This window comes from Mauremys reevesii, linkage group 5 (genome assembly GCF_016161935.1).
Source record: "Mauremys reevesii isolate NIE-2019 linkage group 5, ASM1616193v1, whole genome shotgun sequence".
In the NCBI taxonomy this organism is placed as follows: Eukaryota; Metazoa; Chordata; order Testudines; family Geoemydidae; genus Mauremys; species Mauremys reevesii.
This window is the reverse complement of record NC_052627.1, coordinates 88,503,859-88,528,280: the sequence shown is the minus strand read 5'-3', so window position 1 is coordinate 88,528,280 and position 24,422 is coordinate 88,503,859. Positions and strand designations below refer to the sequence as shown.

Genomic DNA, 24,422 nt, shown 5'->3' with positions numbered 1-24,422 from the left:
TCCATTAGTGTCATTTACAGTTATTTGAAAGGAAGCTAAGATACATATGGTGGTAAATGTGACTTCTGCATTTATTAGAACTATCCAAATCCTCTGTTAAATGAATCCTCACAGAGTGTTTTAGAAAAGTTGTCAAAACTCTGTTATTGTTATACTCTGTTATTGCCTGTTCTTCCAAAAGATCTCAGAAACTGGATCACTATGTGGAAATTTTGCTTTATTGGTTCGTTCTCTTCTTGTGCTCAGATAACAATCTTTTAAATAAATACAGCAATGTTGTTATTTCTTGATATACTAAAACAAAATATAGTGTCTTGAGGAAAGGAAGCAGCTCAGTACAATGTTTTGTAAAGTAATGAATCAACTGTGACTTACTTTTTAGGAATCTAATGCATTCATCCAAATATTAGTTTTATTTCCTACATGTGCAGTCTCTTAAAAACAATTTTTGCTCATGTAAAAATCCAAGCCTGAACTACCAATTACAATGTATTTGTAAATATACATCTGTATTTTATTGTGCACTGTTTAAACTCATTTGGGCAGTGCCTTTGATATTTAATTTGCTGGGTAGCTTCTTACAACAATCTTGCTCTCTAGCAACTATGATCTAGAGAATTTGCAGGGTGTTTTAAAAACACAGCAAATCACAACTCTTAGTCATTTCATTGTGGAAAATTCTTGTACATTTCATTGTCGTACCTTTCCTGGATGTGTAATGGTGTTGTTTTACATAAAAGGCAGATGTATCTATCACACCACGCTTCTGTTACAATACATTCACAATCATGAAAAAAACAGTGTTAATGCATCTTAGGAGGTTAATGGATGTTGGTAGGTTAAACTCTTGTCAGCTGTGATTGTGTCGTTTTAAATTCTTGCACAGATCAAGCATTTTGCATTGGTTCACTTTTACCTTCTTTTGAAAATCTAGCCAAGACTGTCAAAATAATAATATTAAATTGAATATATTTTCATAGGTAGCCAATGTTAAAAATGATACTGTAGGATAGATGTGATCATATAGGCCCTGGTCCTGCAAACACTCATGCACACGCACAACATTGTGGAAATGAGTAGTCCAATGGAAGTCAAATGCATAAATGCTGACAAGATTAGGACCAGAATTAGTAATAAATCAGAATGCAAATTATTTATTCACTGAAAGTATGAGTATTCACTTATTTTATTGCAGCAAAACCAGAGATTCTCACTTCGGACAGACTTAGCAATGGCATGCTCCAGTGTGTGGCAGCTGGCTTCCCTGCCCCTACAATCGATTGGCGTTTTTGTCCAGGAACTGAGCAGAGGTGAGTAATTTGCAGAATGTACCTTAAAAGTGACCTGACACACCTGATTTAAAATTCAAGCAATAAGATGTTGAAAGAAGATAGTCAAATACCTGTTAAAATGTTTCATTATTTCTGTAAGCATTGTCTTGATTGTTTTAGGTTTGTGCTGTTTGGGTTTTTTTGTTTTGTTTTGTTCCTTGAAAGGAGGATACTCAGTGTATTTTACTGAGTAGACATTAAAGGCTAAATTGACTTCTGCTGTAAGCCAGCTGACTACAAAGGCTTCACACCTTTTTACCCGGGGGTGAATTTGGCCCTATTTGTGTAACTTTACAGAATGACAGTTACAGAAGAGTTTCTATATATGGCTATTATCTTTTGGATTTATCATGTAATAACACAATTTTCCAGGACACGGTATAATGACATTTCCATGTATATACAGTAGATCACGTGTTAAATGTGTCTGGAGTTACTATGAAAATAAATTGCTAAATTATCAGGTCTCTAAGAAGATTGAGGTAGAATATTTGTGAAACACATTGTAAAATGCTCCTCACTTCTTCTATCAGAGACATAGTACTAACAAGTCACATATCTCACCGGAATAATTTTTCTTAAGCCTAAAATAGTCTGGTTTTTTAGTCTTCTTAAGGAAAATCTGTATAGTTTTATAACTTATGTTACTGGTAAGATTGCTAAAATTAGCATTCTTGCTTTTATATAGTAAAGATGTCAAATTTTAACTTTACAATTGACTGGTCAAAAAAGAGTAAACATACTTTTTTGACCAATTCATAGGGTAGCTCTTAGAAACAACAGCTTGTGAGCCAGTGCTGGGTATTTTGTTCTTTGATACATATGGTGCTGTTCTAGGTTGGCCACGGATATATTTTTATCTTATTATAACACAATGTCTCTGAATAAGTTGTTAACAGTGGGAGTTGAAACCAGGACCTAAGGATCTAATAGCCTGAGCTAAAGAGCCAGGTTCCATAGCTCAAAGGCTGCAGCAGATTCATAAACCTCTATATGTGGAGTAGCCAGTAGAGTAGACCAGAGAGCCATATTGTGTCCGTATTGGTTAAGTTGTCATGGAGGATTTACATGTATAATACTGCACACAGAGGAAAAAAAATTACTTCAGATCTGATAAGTAGAGTATAAAAAGCAAGTTCTTCAGCTCAATCCTTCAATGGAGCTGTGTCAATTCGCACCAGCTGAGGCTCTGGCTGTAGATATCGAACTTTATCTTAGAAGAAAGTTGAAATAATGAAGAAAGAAATAATTTACTCCAAGTATTTATCCATAAAGGGGTAATTGTCAACAATGTTTCTCCCAGGTGTTTCGATTCACCAGCTATATCTCCTGTGGATGTGAAGATCTATTCTAGAAATTCATCCTTTCCATCATTTGGAAGGATAGTGGTTGAAAGTACCATTGATGCCAGCACGTTCAAAAACAATGGCACTATATCATGTGAGGCTTCCAATGATGTTGCCAGAAGTACTGCTTTTTTCAACTTTGCTGTTAAAGGTAGTGGCCAAAATGACACATAGAAATGTATAAAATGTAATTAAGATGATGGGATGTTTTAGCTCTGTGCATCACAAATAATTACAATAAGATCCATATTTTAAATACATTGCCTGTGTATTTGAAGCTTCTTTGGTACAGTGGTTCAGTAATATATTAAGCTGCATTTCCTGTCATACTTCTTAAATGTTTAACTGTTACAACCTAGTAGATGTTTAAAACTGAAATCTGTTAGCTTCCATTTTCTTCCATCATATATGTAGTATGGTCTAGTCGCCAGAGCACCAGCCTGGGAGTCAGGAAAACTGTTTCTGCCACTGACCTGCTCAATAACGTTCCCGCTCTGTGCCCTCTCACACCTTTGTCTGTCCTGTTTATTTAAGCTGTAATACAATGGGGCCCTGAGCTTGGTTGGAGCCTCTAGGTGCCACCATAATAAAAATAAATAATAACAACAACAGACTGCAAACACACTGGTTAGAGGGTGCTAATGAGTTTTGGCCTCCATAACAGCATAAAAGAGATTGCATAATTGTAAAAGTGGAAATGCCAAAATACTTATCAGTTGCAACCTATATGTTGTTCTTTGTTGTTTCTTTTTTGCAAAAAATGAAGGTTTCTGTGGTGTTCTTTTTGTATATTATATATGGCATATAGTATAGAAACAAAAATGGGTCGATTTGAGGCATATTGATCTTAAGATCATGCAACTGTCCAATTCTCTGCTTCCAAAGACTATGTTGTAGAGAGCATATTAATCATTGGATAACCTAAAAAATTGGGACTTAAAGAAAAAGTTTGTTAACTGAACTTCTCAAACTAATTTGACATGAATCCTGTTTTTAAAGCTAAAAATAATTGGTGAGAGCTGTCTTAATGGGCTAACGATAGAACTGTGTGCTACCACGCAGAAATCCTGAGTTTAATTGGTCTTGGTTTTATGCTTCCTAGTTTGATGGGACTGGAAGTGCTGAAGAAACGAACTAAACTGCACAGTTACCAGGGTAAAGACATGTCTCGAGGTGCCATCAGGCAACATCTTCTTACAGTTCTGTCCATTCAGCCTTGAGGTGGAGGGAGGGGAAAAAGGGAAAATCATCTGCGCTCCAGCAGAAACAAAGAATATTCCCTGAAGAAGAAAAACAATTAGGGGGATAAAGATTTGATATTTAATGATCCTTTAAATGTTGGGTTTCTTGTTCAAATTTAAACAGAACTTTCTGTCTCTTTCTCTAGAACATATCAGTACCCACACCCTCTTCACTCCTTTACTGATAGGGTTTGGAGTAGCAGCAGGACTGATGTGCATCGTAGTAATGATTCTTGTGTACAAATATCTACAGGTAAAATCAGATGCACACATTCATCTTAGTTCTTCTTGTTGAAGTTTTAGCAGTAAAATGGCGATTTCTCTCTCTCTTTTTTTTTTTTCTAGAAACCCAAATATGAAGTTCAGTGGAAAGTTGTTGAAGAAATAAATGGAAACAACTATGTTTATATAGACCCAACACAACTTCCTTATGATCAGAAATGGGAATTTCCTAGGAACCGATTGAGTTTTGGTTAGTTTAGGTTTATTTAACTTCATCTCCAATGTGAAATTTTCAATCCCTGTACTATGAGACCTTGTCATGAAAACATAGCATTTGCTATCAATAGTATATTGCATAGTAAAGTGTATAATACCGACAACTGCTACTTTTGCATGCAGTTTGAGGAAGAAGTTTCCTGTCTTAAACTACTTCCATTTTCTTTGAGAAAAATAAATAGGCTTAAATTGATCCAATAATCTACTACTGATCTTTTTTAAATATAAAGCAAAAAGAACCACTGATAGGTAACACCCATTAAAAGTTGTCTGACAATTTTTAGGTAAAACTCTTGGTGCTGGAGCTTTTGGGAAAGTTGTGGAGGCTACTGCATATGGTCTGTTTAAATCTGATGCTGCAATGACAGTAGCAGTAAAAATGCTCAAACGTAAGTTTCTACTATGTACAATATTCTTTTTTCCTAACTTTCTGTTGTATACTGAATTTGCTGAACAACATGTTTTTCATTCCAGCAAGTGCCCATTTAACAGAGAGAGAAGCCTTAATGTCTGAACTCAAAGTTCTGAGTTACCTTGGTAACCATATTAATATTGTTAATCTACTTGGAGCCTGCACTGTTGGAGGTAAAGTTATGAGATTGTTGGATATTTGTAATTGCCTTATTGTAGAAGTAGAAACCTATTCTGTATAAAACTTGAGTTGCTTAGACACGATGAAATGTTTAACCTTCTCATGTAAGGCCTTTCTTCTAGACTTGAGACCATATTAAAAAATCCACACAAACCCCGCAAGACCAGAGTAATTCTGGCTAGAAATTAAGATTAGTTTTTTGCTGACATGGCTAAGCACATAGTCCATTTCTGGACTCCATCGGATTGGCACATAAAACAGCTTCCTCTTAAGAGTTCACAAAATGGGCTGTCTATATTTGTCGTCTGCAACATCAGCTTCCAACAATGAGAACAGATGTTAAAAGGGCATGATTAGTTTTGAGGAAAAAAAACGGGGGGGGGGGGGGGGGGCGTGGGGACCTGATAGCCTTCAAATATGTTGAAGTCTGCTATAAAGAGAATGGGGATTAATTGTCCTCTATGTCCACTGAAGATAAAATAAAAAATAATGGGCTTAATGTGCACCAAGGGAGATTCAGATTAGATACTAGGAAGAACTTTTTGACTGTAAGGGTAGTTAAGTTCTGAAAGCATCTTCCAAGGGAGATTGTGGAGTCCATATCATTGGAGGCTTTTAAGAATAAGTTGGACAAACCACCTGTCAAGGATGGTCTAGTTTTCTTGGTCCATCCACAGAGCAGGGGGCTGGACTTGATGACTTCCTGAGGTTCTTTTCAGCCCTTCCTTTCTAGGATTCTATGGTTTTATGGTTTATTAGTGTCTGAACTGAGTTATTCATTACTATCTACTGTAGAACTGGTATGTGTATTATCTTGTACAGTCCTCAGATAATCTATTTAAACTGCAACAAACATTATTGGAATATTAGGATTATTAATTCTAAATACTTAGTCAAAAAATGAAAAACGTAAAGTTCTCAAAGGAAGTAACTTTGTTTACTTTGCACATCCTGGACATTTTGGTTTTATTTATTTAAGAACATAAACAGTAATGTTAACGTGCACACATAAAATCCAGCAAATAATGGAAGCTTATATACAGTGATTTCTTAACTTTGGGGCATTTAAATTTGTAATCTGCATGTTATGCTAACATAAATGTTTGCACTTTTTAATTTCTCCCTTTTACTTTTCAAAGGAAAAAATCTTGGAAAAGTTCAGAGTTTTAGACTTATGCGAAAACATTCCACCCTTTCACTTTTGCATAATTCAAAAAAAAAAAAAAAATGATTGAAGGGATTTGGTTCAAATGAGCCACAAAGCAAATTCTATGGCCTGAATCAATGCATGGACTATTTCAGACAGAAAAGAGAATTTTATAAAGTATAAGCTTATGAAAATAAAGGGTTTGTAATAATCCTGATGTAATCTTAACTATAGTATTTGCTCTTATGAAAGTCATAATTATTAAACTAAAGAAAAGTTCTGATGAGGTATTGGTACAGAATGATCCTACGAATGAAATAATGGGCAGCATTATTACATATTCAAGTGCCGTCACTGCAGTCATTCATTCAGAAAACATACATATGATCTATAAACATCTGTGCTGTAGGTGACTTTTAATTCCCCTTTTAAATTTCATTTTAATATTCTAAGATCTAGTGTAACTTAGTTTTCTGTCTCAGCAGACTGTTCTATGTGAATGATTTTTCCCATTGTACTGGAGAGTATAACACGCTACATTATTTAAAAACATAGCTGAAAGAACTCGAAGCTCTGCTGTAAACAGAAGTGAATCAAAAGGATTAATGTTTGAAGCCTCTTACTCTAATGTTTGGAACAAATAACTTCCTTCAGGAAGTGAGCAAAATCATACAGATGTGTCTGGCCAGAAACATTATCACATGAAGAGGGGAAAAAAAGACTTGTTTAATTTTTATACAATGTGATACTATTGATGGGGAAAAATTAATTGGGAATGACATAGCTTTAAGTGCACAATAGTAACTAGTCCATGAAAGAGGAAACTGCTGCTCTAACTTCACTATGACTTTTCATGTATAAACAATGCTGTGTAGTGTGACTTCAAATAGGACATTTTGTGTGTTTAGTTGAATAATATTTTTGTATAAGATTTTTGACTCTGAAAGCAAAGCTTATACCCGTCTTTTAAACTCCATCTGCATCTGTAGGCCCCACTCTGGTCATCACAGAATATTGCTGCTATGGTGATCTTTTGAATTTTCTGCGAAGGAAACGTGATTCATTTATTTGCCCAAAGCATGACGAATATGCAGAAACAGCAGTTTACGAGAACCTTCTGCATCAAAAAGAGCCTGCATGGTAAGAATAATCTGTCAATACATAAAGGCGTAGCCAGAAGGTTCAGAGGGAGGGTAAATCAAAGCTGATCTAGTGAAAAGAAATCACAAGAGGGCTTTTGTGTGGTGTTTTCTAAAGATTGCATAAATTTATTTAAAAAAATCAATTTAAAAAGATTTAATTTTTACAAGTAAGTTGTTTGTGGCTTGTTTTAAAGATAGTTCAAATTATTTCATAACACTTCTATTTTTACTGATTCAATGGCTTTTCTATGATTGTGTCCAGTGCCATTCCTTGGATCAAAAATGTCCATCTTTATTTTTAGTTATAATTACTGCTAATGATTGGCAGCAATCAGTTTGCAACGTAAATGACAATACGGCCAATGTTGTTGTGTTATAGCACTCTGCGTTGTCATGAGTTCCTGCATTTGCAAATGGCTTTTAACAACAGAAATAATGCCTTTCAGTATTGCATTAAATTACAAAAGATCTTGTGACAAAAGACCCTTTGCCACCATTTTGGAGTTAGGATTTCTCCAACCATTGTTCTTGAACTCTTTTTCCCCCCAGTGTTCATCCGCTTGTATATTATTAAATAATTCAATTTAAGATACAGCCCATCTGTGCAAAGGTTCTTCTAATTCCTTCTTTTCTTTAAAGTACTGAATACGTTATTTGCCAAACCTTCACTTGTATAGCAATAAAGGACCCTCTCTATATTTCAGTCTGTACTTTGCAGCATTGAGCCCATTACTCTACTTTAGCAAACTGAAATTAAAAAGACTCCAATAGAGCTGCTAGTAGGAGCTAAAGCACTTTGCTACAGTAGGAAGTTATGTCCCTTTGGTGTTAAGGATGTATCTGCCACATCACTATTGTGCCGTAACACCTTCAAGAAAAGAATGATCATGTTAGATCAGTACATGGACAGACAACACTGCAGATACCACCTGTGTGTTTAAGGAAGTGGTTCTGGTGTTTCCATTTGAATTCCACCATGAGGTTATGACTCCTGCTGGAGGTGCCATCTTCCAAATATGATAAAGCTGAGAATCCCATTATTTGAGTTTCACATAGAACTTTTCTGTAAAAGGTTGGATGGGGACTGTAGACTGTAGAGTCTTTACCAAATTTGAGTATTGCTGTATGCTGTTGAATTGCAGCTGCATAACACCCCAGAGGGCCCTGTGCTTCAGTGGAGGGGTGAAGTGTTTAATTACCTCTCAGGTTTGTTGTGAGACCAAACTTAATGTTTGCAAAGTGATTAGATATTCTTGGATAAAAGGTGCTGTATAAGGCAGGGTAAAGTGCATTTGTGTCCATATAGTTAAAAAGATACAATGAAGAATGAATATTTTTTCTATTTAGTAACTCCTTAGGTATATATTTATAAACTATATGTAATTAGAGTCCATACATTTGAATATGCATAGAGATGGGAAAACTGTATTTTTTAAAAATCAAATTCCCTCTAAGTTATGCTGATTTCTGCAACCAAACTTGAACCTTTTTGGAAATTCTGATGTTCAGTTAACTTTTCTCCCCATTTTTATCTTCTGAATTTCAACTGAAACTTGAATTACCAAATATATTGATAAAAGCGGTCCTGATTAGAAGAAAGAAACATTAGAATGACATCAGAAATATCTAGCCATTTCTTTTCCAGACTCAGCCTTAACTATTAAGAATATAAACACCAATTTTTTGGGTGCTTACCTGAGCTAAACTCCAAACTTTGAGATCAGACCATCATTTATTCTACAATGCGCATCCTTATAGCCTATTTTGTCAAATCTCACTCTGTATATTTTTTCCCTTTAAAAATAATTAACACTCAAACCTTATTTTTTTCCAGTGTTAATTGTTTGTAAAATTTTAGATTCAAATTTGTTCTTAATGTTTTATGCTAAATTATCCACACAGTGATGTCATCAATGAATACATGGACATGAAACCAGGAGTCTCTTATGTTGTTCCACCAAAAGCAGATAAAAGAAGATCAGGGAGGACAGGTAATTACTTATCCAGAAATCTAACCCACATCCTATAGAACAAAGAGGGCTGATTTCTTTTCAATTTTAAAATGATCTTTGCTGATGGATGTGTCCAATTAAAACCCTAATTCAACGTGACAAGGATTAAGAAAAGAATAAACTCAGTTAAAAAGGCTTCATATGTCTATGTTGTGAAAATATTCAGATTATTATTCTACCATTTTAGTAATGGATATTATTAGAAGCAAGAGAAAATCAAGGACATGGTAGGCCTTTTACTCAATGCGGGGAAAAAACAATAACAGAAAATGTGGAAATGTCAGAAGTGCTAAATGACTTTGTTTCGGTTTTCATCAAAAACTTTAGTAGCAATTGGACATCTAACATAGTAAATGTCAATGAAAATGAGGCAGGATCAGCAGCTAAAATAGGGAAACAACAACTTAAAAATTACTTAAACAAGTTAGATGTCTTCAAGTCATTGGGGCCTGATGGAATATATCTGAGAATACTCAAGGAGCTGACAGAGGGGATATCTAAGTCATTAGCGATTATCTTTGAAAAGTCATGGAAGACTAGAGAGATTCTGGAGGACTAAAAAGGGCAAACGTAGTGCCAATTTATAAAAAGGGGAATATGGACAATCTGGGTTGCTACAGACCAGTCAGCATAACCTCAGTACCTGGAAAGATAATGGAGCAAATAATTAAGCAATCAACATGCAAATGCCTAGAAGAATAATAAGGTGATAAGTAACAGTCAGCATGGATTTGTCAAGGACTAACCATGTCAAACCAACCTAATAGTGTTCTTTGACAGGGTAACAAGCCTTGCGGATGGGCAGAAGCAGTAGATGTGGTATATCTTGACTTTAGTAAGGCTTTTGATGCTGTCTCGCATGACCATCTTATAAACAAACTAGGGAAATACAACCTAGATGGAGCTGCTATAAGGATGTGTGAATAACTGGTTGGAAAACCATTCCCAAAGAGTAATCAGTGTTTCATAGTCAAGATGGAAGGGCAAACCAAGTGAGGTCCCACAGGGATCAGTTCTGGGTCCAATTCTGTTCAATATTTTCATCAATGATTTAGGTAATGGCATAGAGAGTGCACTTATAAAGTTTGAGGATGACACCAAGCTGGGAGGGGTTGCAAGTGCTTTCGAAGATAGGATTAAAATTCAAAATGATCTGGAAAAACTGGAGAAATGGTCTGAAGTAAATAGGATGAAATTCAATAAGGACAAATGCAAAGTACTCCACTTGGGAAGGAACAATCAGTTGACACATAGAAATGGGAAATGACTGCCTAGGAAGAAGTAGTGGAGAAAGGGATTTGGCTATCATAGTGGATCACAAGCTAAATGTGAATCAACAGTTGCAAAAATCACTGTTGCAAAAAAAAAAAAAACCACATCATTCTGGGATGTATTAACAGGAGTGTTGTAAGTAAGACATGAGAAGTAATTCTTCCATTTTACTCCATGCTGATTAGGCCTCAACTGGAGTCCAGTTGTGTCCAGTTATGGGCACCACATTTCAGGAAAGATGTGGACAAATTGGAGAAAGTCCAGAGAAGAGCAACAAACATGATTAAAGGTCTAGAAAACATGACCTATGAGGGATGAGTGAAAAAATTAGATTTGTTTAGTCAGGAGACAAGGAGACTGAGGGGGACATAACAGTTTTCAAGTACATAAAAGGTCATTACAAAGAGAAAGAAGACAAATTGTTCTGTTTAACCTCTGAGGATAGGACAAGGAGCAATGGGGAGGTTTAGGTTGGGCATTAGGAAAAACTTCCAAGCTGTCAGGGTAGTTAAGCACTGGAATAAATTGCCTAGGGAGATTATGGACTCTCTCTCATTGGAGATTTTTAAGAGCAGGTTTGACAAACACCTGTCAGGGATGGTCAGATAATACTTGGATAGTCCAGTCCCCTGCACTCAAGGCAGGGCTCTGGACTATCAGACCTCTTGAAGTCCCTTCCAGTCCTATGAGTGTATGTATTTTGGCAAAGCTCCAAGCCTGTATTGGTGGGTCCCATGATTCCAGGTGGATTCAGTGGCCTCAGAAGCTCACTAAGACCCTCAGTGTGACCTTCCTTTCTCAGTGTAGTGGCAAAGGTCACAGCTTATTGAGCTACTTTTATCACAGGCCAGTATGGGAGGTGGGAAGGTGGAATACCCACAGTCTCTGTTGCTTCTTAGAGCTCAGTAGGTGCAGTTCGGCCTTCTGCCTGGACCAAAGTCTGCTTCCCCTCTCAAGGGGATCTCTGTAGAGTAGGGGTAGGCAACCTATGGCACGGGTGCCAAAGGCAGCACGCAAGCTGATTTTCAGTGGCACTCCTACTGCCTGGGTCCTGGCCACCGGTCCGGGGGGCTCTACATTTTAATCTAATTTTAAATAAAGTTTCTTAAACATTTTAAAAATCTTATTTACTTTACATACAACAATAGTTTAGTTATATATTATAGACTTACAGAAAGAGACCTTCTAAAAACATTAAAATGTATTACTGGCATGCAAAACCTTAAATTAGAGTGAATAAATGAAGACTCAACTACACCACTTCTGAAAGGTTGCTGACCCCTGCTGTAGAGCATGGGAGAAGGGGACCCTGGGCCCATCCTCTACTCTGGGTTCCAGCGCAGGGTCCCTAATGGTAGCAGCTGTTGGCAGCTTCCCTTTCACCACCAGAGCTGCTTTGATTCCCCGGGCCACTTCCCCCATGATCCCCTTTTCCTAGCTTCACCCTTACCTCAGGATTCAGCAACACTTCTTCTCCTCCAGTTCCTTTCACCTGGGCTTCCTTGAGGGAACCGGAAGGAGAGATTTTAAGCAGTATGAGTAGGACCGTGATTAGTTCCAGTTGTCTCCATTAGCTTAACAGCCTTAACTGACCCTTTGCTGGTTAATTAGTGTCAGGTGCATGCATTAGCCTAACGACCTTAACTGGTTTAATTGGTGTCAGGTGACTTGATTGGCCTGGAGGAGCCTTTGTTTGGCTACCCAAGGAACAGAGACCTACTCATCCTGAGGCTGATATACTCTTTTATAGCCTTATGGTCTGAGTCCATCACAGTATGGATTGAGTTTCCTTATTTATTCAGCACCACATTCTGATAAATATAAGCCAACTATGTTTCCAGGCAATCATACTTAGTCCATTTACGAAGTGTTTGCATTTGTGTTGCTTAGGATCATATATGGATCAAGATGTTACCATTGCCATATTAGAAGATGATGAATTGGCTCTGGACGTTGAAGTTCTACTGAGTTTTTCTTATCAGGTGGCAAAGGGCATGAGCTTCCTTGCCTCCAAAAATGTAAGTTGTGAATATAAGTGACAGGTTTTCTTCACATATTGACATTTTAAAACATGACCATTTCACCTGTTAAGTAATCTTTTAAACAAATACTGCAAATTAACAGGGTTCTGCTGTACTGTGAAGACTTGACTGGTCTATTCCTTTGTGTAACTCTAGTCCTGCATTTTACCAGCCTAGAGTTTTGCACTGAAAAGTGCTAGTCTGCTCAGAATTAATTTTCCCTGGACTTTACTTGCATAAACAAAAATCTCCAGGCTACCACTGGGAGTACAATGCTCAAAAGGCAGCAAGATTGTTGCATTTCCACTGCTGAGGGCACTGGGAATTGGAGAGCTCCTTCAGTGCATGGAACAGAGCAATGCTATGGCTCTGTGCCCAGAAGTGTGAAGGGAGGGATAGGCCTGAGGAGCTGTAAGGGTGTATGCACCATATCCACAAACTCCACTGACTGTGTGTATGGAGAAAGCAGGAGCAGCAAGTCATTTTCTGTTGCTACTTCCCATGTCCTACAGTTGGGGAAGAGGATTTTGGTCTATAGAAGGGGTGGCCAAATGGCAGCTCTTTTACAATTAAAGTGTGGCTCACAGAGCCCCCCCTATTCTCCACCTACCAGACTGGTGGGGAGCTCGGGGCTTCTGCCCTGTGGCAGGGTGATGGGGCTAGGGGCTTCTGCCTAGCAGGGGGCAGGGGGATCTTGGGGCTTCAGGCCTGCAGAGTGCACCTGCCGGAGATCAGGGCTTCAGCAGGAGCAGGTCTGAATCCACGGAGGCATGTCCCGTGGGGCTGACTCCCTGAGACCCCCCTCCCTGCTGGGCAGAAGCCCCCAGCCCTACCACCCCACTGCAGGGCAGAAGCCCCACTCCAGATGGCCTGCCTGTGAACACGTTAGGATGTAACTTTTAATACTTTTCCATTGGACCCCTGCGTCGTTCAGTAAAAAAAAGTAGCTGTTCATTATTTTATTTATCCTCCTCATAGCGTGGCTCGCTGAACCATTCATTGTGCACCATCCCGAATCTTGCAATGAATGAGGAATACATTTTCTTTCTTTATAGGCTTTTCTGCTACACTTATCGCTGAGGTTGGGAAGTAGTAGTATACCAATTTTACAGTGCCGAGCTTTAGGCATGAGAGTGAGCCTGTGGAGAGGCAAGGATAAAATTCAGCTTTCTCCAATCAGAGCACAGTGCTTTAACCTCAAGACCATTCTTTCTGGGTCAGTGGACCATACCAATTCTGTAGGAATGAGGGAGGGATGCTTTGGAGCCCAGACCATTACATCACTTTACTGCGTTAAGGGGGCTACTCACATGCTTGAAGTTACACACATGCTTAAACACTTTGCTGCACTGGGGTGTGAATAACGCAGGAGTCCCATGGGAAAAAATAGTACAGCAGCATGTAATTAAAGATAGTTTCATAATGCGTGCATCCAAGAGGGCAAGGTAAGGTTGCTCATGCAACCGTAAATTGTCAATTCCTGACTTTTAATTGCTTCATTTTGCAATTTTAATGTTATTTTTAAGTAGCTTTTAGTATGAAATTTCCTACATTTTTTTAAAAGAGAAAAATAAAGAAATTTCACTATGTTTAGCTATTTGCTAGACAGCTGTGTACTGCTCGGTCCATACAGTCAATGAGACAGGAACCTTTAATGCATTCCATGCATTCCTTTCTGTATTATATGGAAGAAGACAGAACTTTTAAGGAAGCAGGACTCTGCTTCTTCCAACTCTTAAATCCTTCTGCACACACCTGCACATAGCATAGAGGAGGCGTCCTGCCTTCTTTCACACAACTGGTGGAGGTACATATGGAAAGAGGCATGACTCCTGCCAAACCCTTCCAGTTGCACCCTCCTATATCTCCATTACTTATGCACAGATATGCTTATCACTGGAAGATAATTAGTTTTGTTATTTAACATAAGGTAGTGCCCATGCACAGAATACATTATAAACAATATTTTAATTTTCCCAAGTCCTGTCTGATTTTCACAGGACCAATGAAGGGCATATCTATGATCTAGTATATATAACATTTTCAAAAGTGCCAAAGACCAATTTTCAAAATTGACATAGGCACTTAGGAGCCTAAGTCTTAATGAAAGCCTAAGTCTCTTTTGAAAATGAGAATTAGGTTCCTAAGTAATATAAGTGCTTTTGAATGTTTGACCCTATATTTTTGCCTAATTTCTAGTTTCCATGACCTTCCCCGGGTCATGAAAATTGTTTTTTAAAAAAACTATCATTTTTTTTCCTTGGAAACAAATTGCATTTTTCCCACTCTGATTTTGTTAGAAAATAGCCCAATCATTTTTGATGAAACTTTCAGAAAAAAATTCTTTCTGCTCAGAGCAAGCACACTGAACTTCAGCTGAAAGTATAAAACTCTGAGAAAGTTATAAGGAACAGAAAATGATCCTTCCTAATGGAAATGCTTAGGCCACCTTAACTATAGGCAGCAGTATATGCACTGCCTCCTGTATGTTTCAGTAACATTATTGTGCGATAAAGCTTGATAGCCAAGTAAGCTTTTTAAACTCAAACACTTTGACTTTCAGTTTGCACTATATATTATGTTTAGTTAGATACATGTATATTCAAGAAAACACACACACAGACAGCAATTCTGCATCAGCAGTGAAAAGTACTGAAGATGCTAACAAATATTTTCCTGTGTTTGTTTGTTTTATTACTTTAGTGCATTCATAGGGATCTGGCGGCAAGAAACATTCTTCTCACTCATGGTCGAATAACAAAAATTTGTGACTTTGGCCTTGCTAGAGATATAAAGAATGACTCAAATTATGTGGTTAAAGGAAATGTAAGTACTTGACTAGGAAGCATCCTAAATTCTCTTAATTGACAAAGAAATATTTTTCTCAAATTTAGTTATTTTTAAATCCTTAAAATTAGTGGTGCTGTTTTTGTTTGGTTAATTATTAAAATAAGTATTAATATAAAAATGTTCCAAAAATCAGGTTTTATGGTGTTTGCTTTGTTATAAATATGCAGGTAACAGAAATTGTATTCTAAATGTGAGATATTTATTGAGTAGGACAAAGTGGGAAGCAGAAATAGGCTTGATTTTCACTGGCTCCATATTCTGAGGTTAGCAATGAAACTGACTTTAATTTGTATATGTAACAGACATAATCTGACACTTGCAGTTGTAGATCCAGTTTCTCTATCCCAGATATATATGGACTGGTGTGAGATGTGACATTTTGGACCAAAAAAGAAAAGTCTGAATACTCTAATCCAGACTATTCCCAATTACAGTAAGACCCCCTTTCACCAAATCTTAAAGTAAATGCAAATTGCATTTATGCCCACTTTAAGTCCCTTCTTAACTGCCAGAGCTGTTAATGGGTCCTTGGTGAAAATCTGACACATATGGGAATAAACTACTGGAGTGTGCTAAAAACTTTCTTAAACATGATTTGTCCAAAGGAAGTCTGGATCTCAAATGTTGCTGTCTGTGGCTTTTCCATTATGTTTTATAGCTATACCAATATATATCTATTTATGTCACTTCAAATACATGTGACTTTCTCAGTGATCTCCAAAAACAACCATTTATATTTGTTCAGTTTATTAAAAAAAATTAGGACCTGTGTTCAACAAAATGAACCCCTTAAATTCTTCCTGACTGCTCCATAACCAGAAATCTACCACCATTCACTAGCTATAAATTCATTGCTCCTCACAAGGAAAAGCCCAGAAGAACAACTGGGCCTGGCAGTGTAAGATGAAGATACAAAAATTCAAGCTCTGGCAAGCTGACAAGGGTAGAGAATTCTACAGTCCCTCTTACTGAAAGTGCCTGTTCCTCCGGAATAAACCCAATGGGTGATCACTTAGGTGCCTTCGATAATCTCAACTGCTGTGATGTCCCACAGGGATAGGCAGTCTCTGAGGTAACCGGAATGTGACCCTTTAAGGCTTAAGTGAAGAAGACTGCATTTGTCGGCTGGTTTTGGAGATCTGCTCCAGCCATGTGTACTGTTCCCAAAGTTCAGTATAGGGTACAATTGAAGTCAGAGGAGGAATTCAGCAAAGCAGCCAGGCTGGGTTAGTAAAATATCTACTGAGTGCTGCTCAGTGACATTTACAAAGAAACTGAAGTGAGAGGCAAGGTTTAATTTTCAACCTTGAGTCAGGATCTGCTTGATCACTCGTGCATCAAGGATTTTTAAGTGCAGGCCAGCAGCTTGTGCGGTGGGCAGTAACTAATTACATTTCACTTGTCTAGACTATGCTTTAGGTGTCCTGAGCTGCTTGACAATAGGATTTTTCTTAGTCTGAGAAGGTTAGAGAAGGATAGGCAGCAGCTGCTAGGGAAGAAGAGAAACTGGGGCTGCTGTGGGAGGGGCTCCTCTAATTGTGTTTGGCCTGATCTGAAACCCAGCTGAGGCTAGGAGCATTGATGCTCTGGACAATAGTGGCAGCCACTTCTGCTGCAAGTAGCTGCATGAGTATCTGGTTGTTCTAACTCAGCCAAAAATTATTCCAATATCTAACTATTGCGGCTATATATTTCATTTAGTAAACCATCAGTAACTCAAATTGCTCATCTATTCCAACCACATGTTCTTATTGTCACCCATAACTCTAGGCAGTTGATGGAAAGATATTAACCTTTCCTTTCCCTTCTCATTTTCCTCTCTTCCTCTTAAGTCCTTTCCCTACTTCCTGCTTCCCTTCCCTACAGGACATCAAGGCTCTTCTAGGCAGAGTAGCTATAATATATTTTGGTATACATTGTTTCAACACTGAGTTAGATGGAAAGGGCTGGGGTTCTCCCATTGCAATACAAACATTCTGGGGATAGCAGAAAGGTCAAAGGAATGAGAAGGAAGAAAGGAAATGAATCAAGAGGTTTTAAACACTTTGTTAACCATTTCCTTTTTAGCAGTTTGCATTTTTGACGGTGTGTGTGTGTGTGTGTGTGTGTATTAGAAGCTAGAGCAGCTAGCTTGTTTGTCTGCTTGAAAAACTGGAATGCACCAGAGCTGTGTAAGCATAATAGCCAATCCAAATAAAGAGATATGCATATTCAGAGTCTGATTATTTTAAACAACCATGCCATGTTCATACAAATCCTCATATTCTTATTGGCTATCATCCATTTTAAAGCAGATACAGGGAGTCACACACTGTTTAGAAAAAACAACTATATAACAGTTATGCAAATCAGACACTTAAACTAATCAGAGTGCAAGGAACGGTATAAGGATCAATAACTGTATGGCATTGCTGCACTCTGACTTGCAGAGAGAATTCCAGTTCAGTAATAATATATAAAAAGATAGGTACCCATTATATAAATGTACATTTGATATTATTAAATTTTCTAACCTTCTTGTCTAATTTTTGTTTTCACCTTTCATCCTCAACCCCTGCAAAGGCTCGGCTTCCTGTAAAGTGGATGGCACCTGAAAGTATTTTCAACTGTGTTTATACTTTTGAGAGTGATGTTTGGTCTTATGGAATATTGCTTTGGGAACTGTTTTCTTTAGGTAAGATATTTACTGATTGAATGTGTACTTTGTATTTTACCTAGAGTTTATTTCCAATTTTAAAATGGCATTGATCAATTAAATGTTGTATCCACAGGAAGCAGCCCCTACCCTGGAATGCCTGTGGACTCTAAGTTTTATAAAATGATTAAGGAAGGATACAGAATGTTTAGTCCAGAATGTGCACCAGTTGAAATGTAAGAGACAACCTATCACTACTAATGAGCCAATAGTTTTTTAAACAAAGGAAGTAAAACTTCCAGATACGGGCTAAATGTACCTTATAACATTGCCTTTTTTTTCCTTCAAATTTTCCATAGCTGAATTAGCTTTAATTATATAACACCTGCATACTATGATCCTTTTATGGTCTAATGGCTCTGGCATGAAAGATATTCTAAGTTACACAAATAAAGATAATACACAGAGCATACTAAACAGTTTCAGTTGATGTAAACTGGTTAAATTGCACCAACTTGTGCAATTCCTGTAGTTGTGTTGTACTTCCTGATTGGAATAAGATGGTCCAAGCATCTTTTTTACTAGCCATTCCCAGTTTAGTATTTTTTTCAAATTGTCAATATCAGACCCATTATCTTTAAATAGGTAGCTATCATGCTGTAGTAACTCCTTACACAGAACTTCCATTACTGTCAAAGGGCGTTCTGCCCACAGAATCTCAGCAATATTGGGTCCTTAGTATCCATAGCCAATTGGGCTAGTGCTACTATTTCTACTCTTACAAAATTTGTTTAAACAGTTTTACTTAGCTGTGTTTTGAAATTTTGGGATAAGTTGCTATTGTTACACTGTATAACTTTAATCTATTTTAGCCCATACAAATAATAATGGAGTTATAATACAGAAATTATTTCTTGCCCAAATTTCCAGTCAATAATATTTAATTTAACATACTTGCAGGTATGAAATAATGAAGAGTTGCTGGGATGCTGACCCTTTACAGAGACCAACATTTAAGCAAATTGTACAGCTAATTGAGCAGCAGCTTTCAGATAATGCAAACCATGTAAGTATGAGCTTCCATATGGATCTTCAATCTTTAATATTACATTTCTCAAAAACCTGTGTGATTTAAATCAGACTCTAAAAAGAGAGCAAAAAGTTTAATGGACTTTTTATTTATGTACTTCTGCACTATAAATTTTGCCTGTTAGGATGATTTTCAGACGTACCCATAGCACTTCGCTGTGCCATTCCCTCACAAATGGTATGTTCATACTAACTTTTGAAAACTGTTGTCTGCATAAAATGAAATAAACACAAGTCAGAGTATGTTTTTGATGTTTTGCATGTTTTTGAAAATGTACGTGCTGTGACACTGTAGATGTTATCATAAAATCTGGTCATAGCTCTTGATTTCTTCATATCTTAAAACACAAACTAAGCTATTTATATGGAATCTCATAATTGTGGATGTATCAGTCAGGAATGTACCTTTTTCTTTTGTTTGAACAGCTAAGTGATACTCTTTCTGGATTTGGCTTTTCTTTACTTTTTGATCTGTCTGCTCTTTTATTTTATCAGCGAGACATAGGCTTCTAAGTGCCTGTGTCACTTTTGAAAATGAGATTTAGGCTCCTAGATCAGTTAGGTGTTGCAGTGCTGAGTGAAGCAACGCCTGCAGATCTTTAAAAATCTGGGCCCTGGTGCATGTCACCTGGAATGCAAGTGTTGACAAACTAGCATCTTGCTGTACTCAGTTCTCTTAATAAGAACTTTGTGGATGGATAAATGGACAAAAGGGCTTAAAGAAGGAATTATGCCATTTCAGAGACACAGATCCTATCCTGTGGGGAATGATTTACAGATCTGCACCTAAGGATCATGTGGCCATATATAGGGTTCGAACTTACTTCTGGGTTAAAAATAAAGGTTCCTTGGAAATTCTAGGTGCCTTGCTTTGACACAAACATGAGTGGCTCCCTGATATGTGGAGAAATGAGGAAACTGAAAACTGCTGGGGTTCAGTTGCTTCCTTTAACATGTTTTTGGCAAACTACAAGGGTTACTGAAACAAAAGCAAAAATGTGAGGAAAAGTATGAAAATTACTGGAGAGATTTTCAAAGATTCAGATTAAAAGATTTCAAAGATTTCTGTTTAAAATTATCTTACAAAACTCCTGTCTTTTTTTTAATAACTGAGTTTCAGGTTCTGATCCATTTTAGAGAACAATTAAATCCAGGCACTCTTAAATTCTATTTCAGGATGTACTTTAATTTCCCAAGGAAACAAATTATCTGGATAGCTATTACTAGGGCACATTGTAAAACGGCAACTAATAGCAACGGTGTATTCTGCTTATATGAAGGAGGTATTCAGTGAAATATTGACAATAGTGTCTGTCTTCTCCAGGCTTACTCAAACTTTTCACCCCATCAAGGAAATGCTGCAGATCACTCAGTGAGGATTAATTCTGTGGGCAGCAGCGCGTCATCTACTCAGCCCCTTCTGGTACGCGAAGATGCTTGAAAGAGGAGAGAGACATCTGGAAAATAGTCAGCCCAGATGGATTAGGCATTCTTATTCTGCAGGAGATGAGAGAAGATAGACATTAATGATTTGTTTTACTTTACTCACTACCAGGGTAGTCTGAACATTGCTATAATACTGTCCTTTACCACACACCGTTACACGTAAACTTAGTCCATCCACCACAGGCAATGTTGCAGTGTTGACTGAAGCTGTATATACTTTGCAATATTGTATGTTTTTGCAGTAGAGAGTCATATAAACAAAAATCTAAATCTTAAACCTGGGTCTGGAGCTAGATGAATACAAACCAAACCAACTATTAAACAGTCCATCTCTAGATCTGTGCCTGGAAAGCTAATAGTCATTTTCTGATTGCTTGGTTGTTGGGGATTTTTTGCTACATTTCTGGAATAAATAAATAAATACATACATACAAATAGCTGATTGCAAGTGGCCAAGTCTAAAACCCTACAAATGTCACAAGCAGGTGTTCTGAATTGGATGCCATGAGAAGAGGGTACCATGTGGACATGGAGAGGGGTGGGAGTGAACAGAATAACATCTCCCCCCCCCAGGCACCTCAGCCTGTGCATCCACTAGACCAATTAGGGAAGGCTTTCCAGACACCTGGGGAAGGAGAGCATCGTGGAGCTTCTATCTCCTTCCCTCATGTCTAAGGTTAAGATTCTGTCACGGGTATTTTTGGTAAACATCAGGAACAGGTCATGTGCAAATTCACAGAAGCCCCTTACCTGTCCCTGACTTTTACTCAAAATAACTGACAAAATGGGGCTGACGGGGGGATGAGAGCCCAAGCCCTGCTGCAGGTTGGGAAAAAGGGGGTCCAGTACCCACTGCTTCAGCTGACAGCTCTGGAGCCCCTTGGCGCCCACAGTGGCTCGGAGCTCCAGGGTCCCTTTGCCTCCCACAGTGGCTCGGAGCTCCAGGGCCAGTGGCTTGGAGCTCTGGGTACTCCTGACACCAGCAGCTGCTGAGAGTTGCAGGGGCCCTCACCACCCACAGCAACTGAGAGCTGTGGTTTGCAGTTCAGGGTCCCAGCCAGCTGACAGCTGCAGCTCTGCTCACCCCAGGGCTGAAGAGATGTCACAGAGGTCTCTGGAAGACGACCGCCGTGACATAATCTTAGCCTTACTCATGTTCCAGCCCATGTTTCACACAGTTTTCATTCCAAGCAAAGAGTGTGGCGTTGCAGGGTGGAAGGGGAGAAGTACATGCTTGGCTAATATTTGTATCTTAAAAATGGTCAAAAAATATGTAAGTGAATAATCTCTTTCCATAGCTGTAGTAGTTTGATCTGGGTACAGAGGAGACGTTTATAGTAGGATCCACCTACCTAAAGGACGGGCAGTTAATTTTTTCACCTTATTTTAAAAAAAGAGCACAGTCAAAGAATTCTTCTTTCCAGAGGGCCCTTGTGTTCATACACAAGTGTAAATTTCCCACCGATGGGCCCACATACCGTAACCTGGGAAGGGCTTTGTTCTCAGTCCCTTTGTCTTTCCAGCTGAATATTATATGATGGTAAAATTAATAAGAGGAAAAGATTATTAGTTGGGAAACATTGGATCTTAATGTAGCAGAACACAAAATATAGCTTCAGCCTTATTTTACAGGTATGTAGATGTGGGGTTACAATATGTTTTTTTAAAAATACTAGCCCTGAGTCCAAGGCTCTGCCAAAGTGTCCGAAACAACCATTTTTTCCAGCACAAATTCTGCTAGTTTGTCTCTTCCTATATTCCTGTCAAGTATAAATCAGAAAAAAACATTGAAAGAAGCATGTAGGAGGCAGTACTACTTAAGTACCTATTTATTTACAATGCGCCTGCACTTAAGCACTCTGTTATTTATACTCAACATACCAGTCAGTCTCCTTGTTTTGAGTTTACATTTACATTTTATGTGTAACTAACTGCCCAAAACAAAATAGCTGTAAATGCACACACTGGTATTATAATTTTAATACCACACATTTTCATACTTTATTTTATACAACCATGTATTTGGTATATAGTTTTAGAAATTTGTCAACCAATCTTAAAATAGCCATTTGCACTGGACCTATCTATGCTGTTGCACCTTTCTAAAGTTAGCCAGTTGTTTGGGGACACACTTATGCATATCATACTTGTTGTTGAGCATTATTGATTCAATGCTATGAAAATCCTTTTGTAGTGTGCTGGCTTTCAGAGCTATTGTAGACAGTCTAGTTGGTATAATTGTAGATGTCTCGGTACTTTGCGGGCACTTAGCTGAAAGAATTTTTGGTCTCAAATATTCTTTAAAATTATATTTTTATAATTTGAGTTTGGGTTTTTTTGAAACTTATTTTGCAGTGACTTGATGTTTTAAATGGTTTTACGCAATTTTTTGTAAATATGGAAATGTAGCAATAATGTCATTTTGACTGGTCTCAGTCCTTGAGTCACAAAAGTATTTTTATATATAGAGAGAGAGATGCAAAAACCATATGTATAAATAATGTATGTGTCTGAAAGTTTATGAAACACTTTTGGATATGTTGTCCAGTTGTAGAATTGCAGTTCTAAAGAGTTCAAATAAAAATGTAAATACATATTCCTATGCTACTGATGTGTAATGTCTTAAAATGTAATATTTCTTTTAGTTATAAATCTTAATAAAGTCTTGGGTGGATGCAAAACCATAGTATCTGGATCTGCAGAGGCGAAGTTTGGAATTCTGAAATATTTTTGAAAATGGGTACTATGACACTAACAATCTACTGATGCTTCTCTGGAGACCTCTATACATATAAATAGATTAGATCAGCATGTGAAAAACTTTAAGAATCTGTGCATGCAGGGTTGTTTTGGTATCCATGAGTGGAAGTATTTTGCTGCTACATATTTTATTGGTCTGAGTAATTTAAAGTTGAGATAAAATGTCAAAATGTTGCAATAAGTTTAGAAGTATGCTGCTGTGAGTAGTACCATTTAAGCACATGCTTAGGCCCCAATTCAGTAAGGTATTTATGAGCTGAATGATCCCTTCAACCAAGTGTTGGGGGACATGTGGTATAGAAATAAGTTTTAATTTACTTCCATTTCCTATTTCAGTTAAATCATTATGAGTCATCATTTTGTTACCTCACTGATCAGTGGTATTATTAATGTTACAGAATTATACATAGTGGGCTGTCTGTTATAATGATCCAGGAAGTGGAGAAAATATGTTTTGTGGGGTCTGGGATGGAAAACAAGTGGTAACTTGTAACTGTGATGCATGTTCACCACGGTTTAGTGCAGGCTGTCATGGTTCAGAATATGATTTTTTAACTGAAATCACAGATTCCGTCGTGACTTTAACAGATCTCTGTGACTTTTTCAGCTTCAGCCCTGTGGCCATAGGAGCCGGGGCTAGAACAGCGGCTAGGGCTGGGTCTGGGTCAGTCCCCAGAGTTGAGTCAGACCCCAAGAGCTGGGGCTGGGTCAATCCTGGGGGCTGGGTCAGTCTCTGGAACTGTAGCAGCCCCAGTAGCTGGAGCAGCGGCCAGAGCTTGGTCAGTCCCCAGGGCTGGGTCAATCCCCAAAGGCTGGAGCAGTGTCTGGGGCCAGAGCAGCCCTGGTGATGAGCAGCGGCTGGACCTGGAGCAGCCCCAGTGGCTGGAGCAGTGGCCAGAGCTGGGTCTGGCTCTGGGACTGGGTCAGCCCTCAATGGCCAGAGCAGCAGCCAGAGTAGTAGTTGGGGCTGGGTCAACCACCAGAGCTGGGTCAGCAGCCAGGACTAGAGCAGGACCTTGTCAGCTGGAACAGTGGCTGGA

At 38.1% G+C, this 24,422-nt stretch overlaps 1 protein-coding gene across 1 annotated transcript in view; it reads left to right on the top strand.

Moving 5' to 3' along the window:
* The window catches only part of KIT (KIT proto-oncogene, receptor tyrosine kinase), a 73,249-nt gene extending 49,963 nt beyond the window's left edge, over positions 1-23,286 (top strand). The window contains exons 8-21 of the mRNA XM_039542345.1: positions 1,196-1,310; positions 2,635-2,828; positions 4,065-4,171; positions 4,264-4,390; positions 4,701-4,805; positions 4,891-5,001; positions 7,145-7,295; positions 9,200-9,288; positions 12,472-12,599; positions 15,306-15,428; positions 18,015-18,126; positions 18,224-18,323; positions 19,048-19,153; positions 20,501-23,286. Of these exons, the coding sequence (XP_039398279.1) occupies positions 1,196-1,310; positions 2,635-2,828; positions 4,065-4,171; positions 4,264-4,390; positions 4,701-4,805; positions 4,891-5,001; positions 7,145-7,295; positions 9,200-9,288; positions 12,472-12,599; positions 15,306-15,428; positions 18,015-18,126; positions 18,224-18,323; positions 19,048-19,153; positions 20,501-20,617 (1,685 nt within the window). The 3' untranslated portion in view covers positions 20,618-23,286. The remainder of the gene's footprint in view (positions 1-1,195; positions 1,311-2,634; positions 2,829-4,064; positions 4,172-4,263; positions 4,391-4,700; positions 4,806-4,890; positions 5,002-7,144; positions 7,296-9,199; positions 9,289-12,471; positions 12,600-15,305; positions 15,429-18,014; positions 18,127-18,223; positions 18,324-19,047; positions 19,154-20,500) is intronic.
* Positions 23,287-24,422: the final 1,136 nt, after the last annotated feature.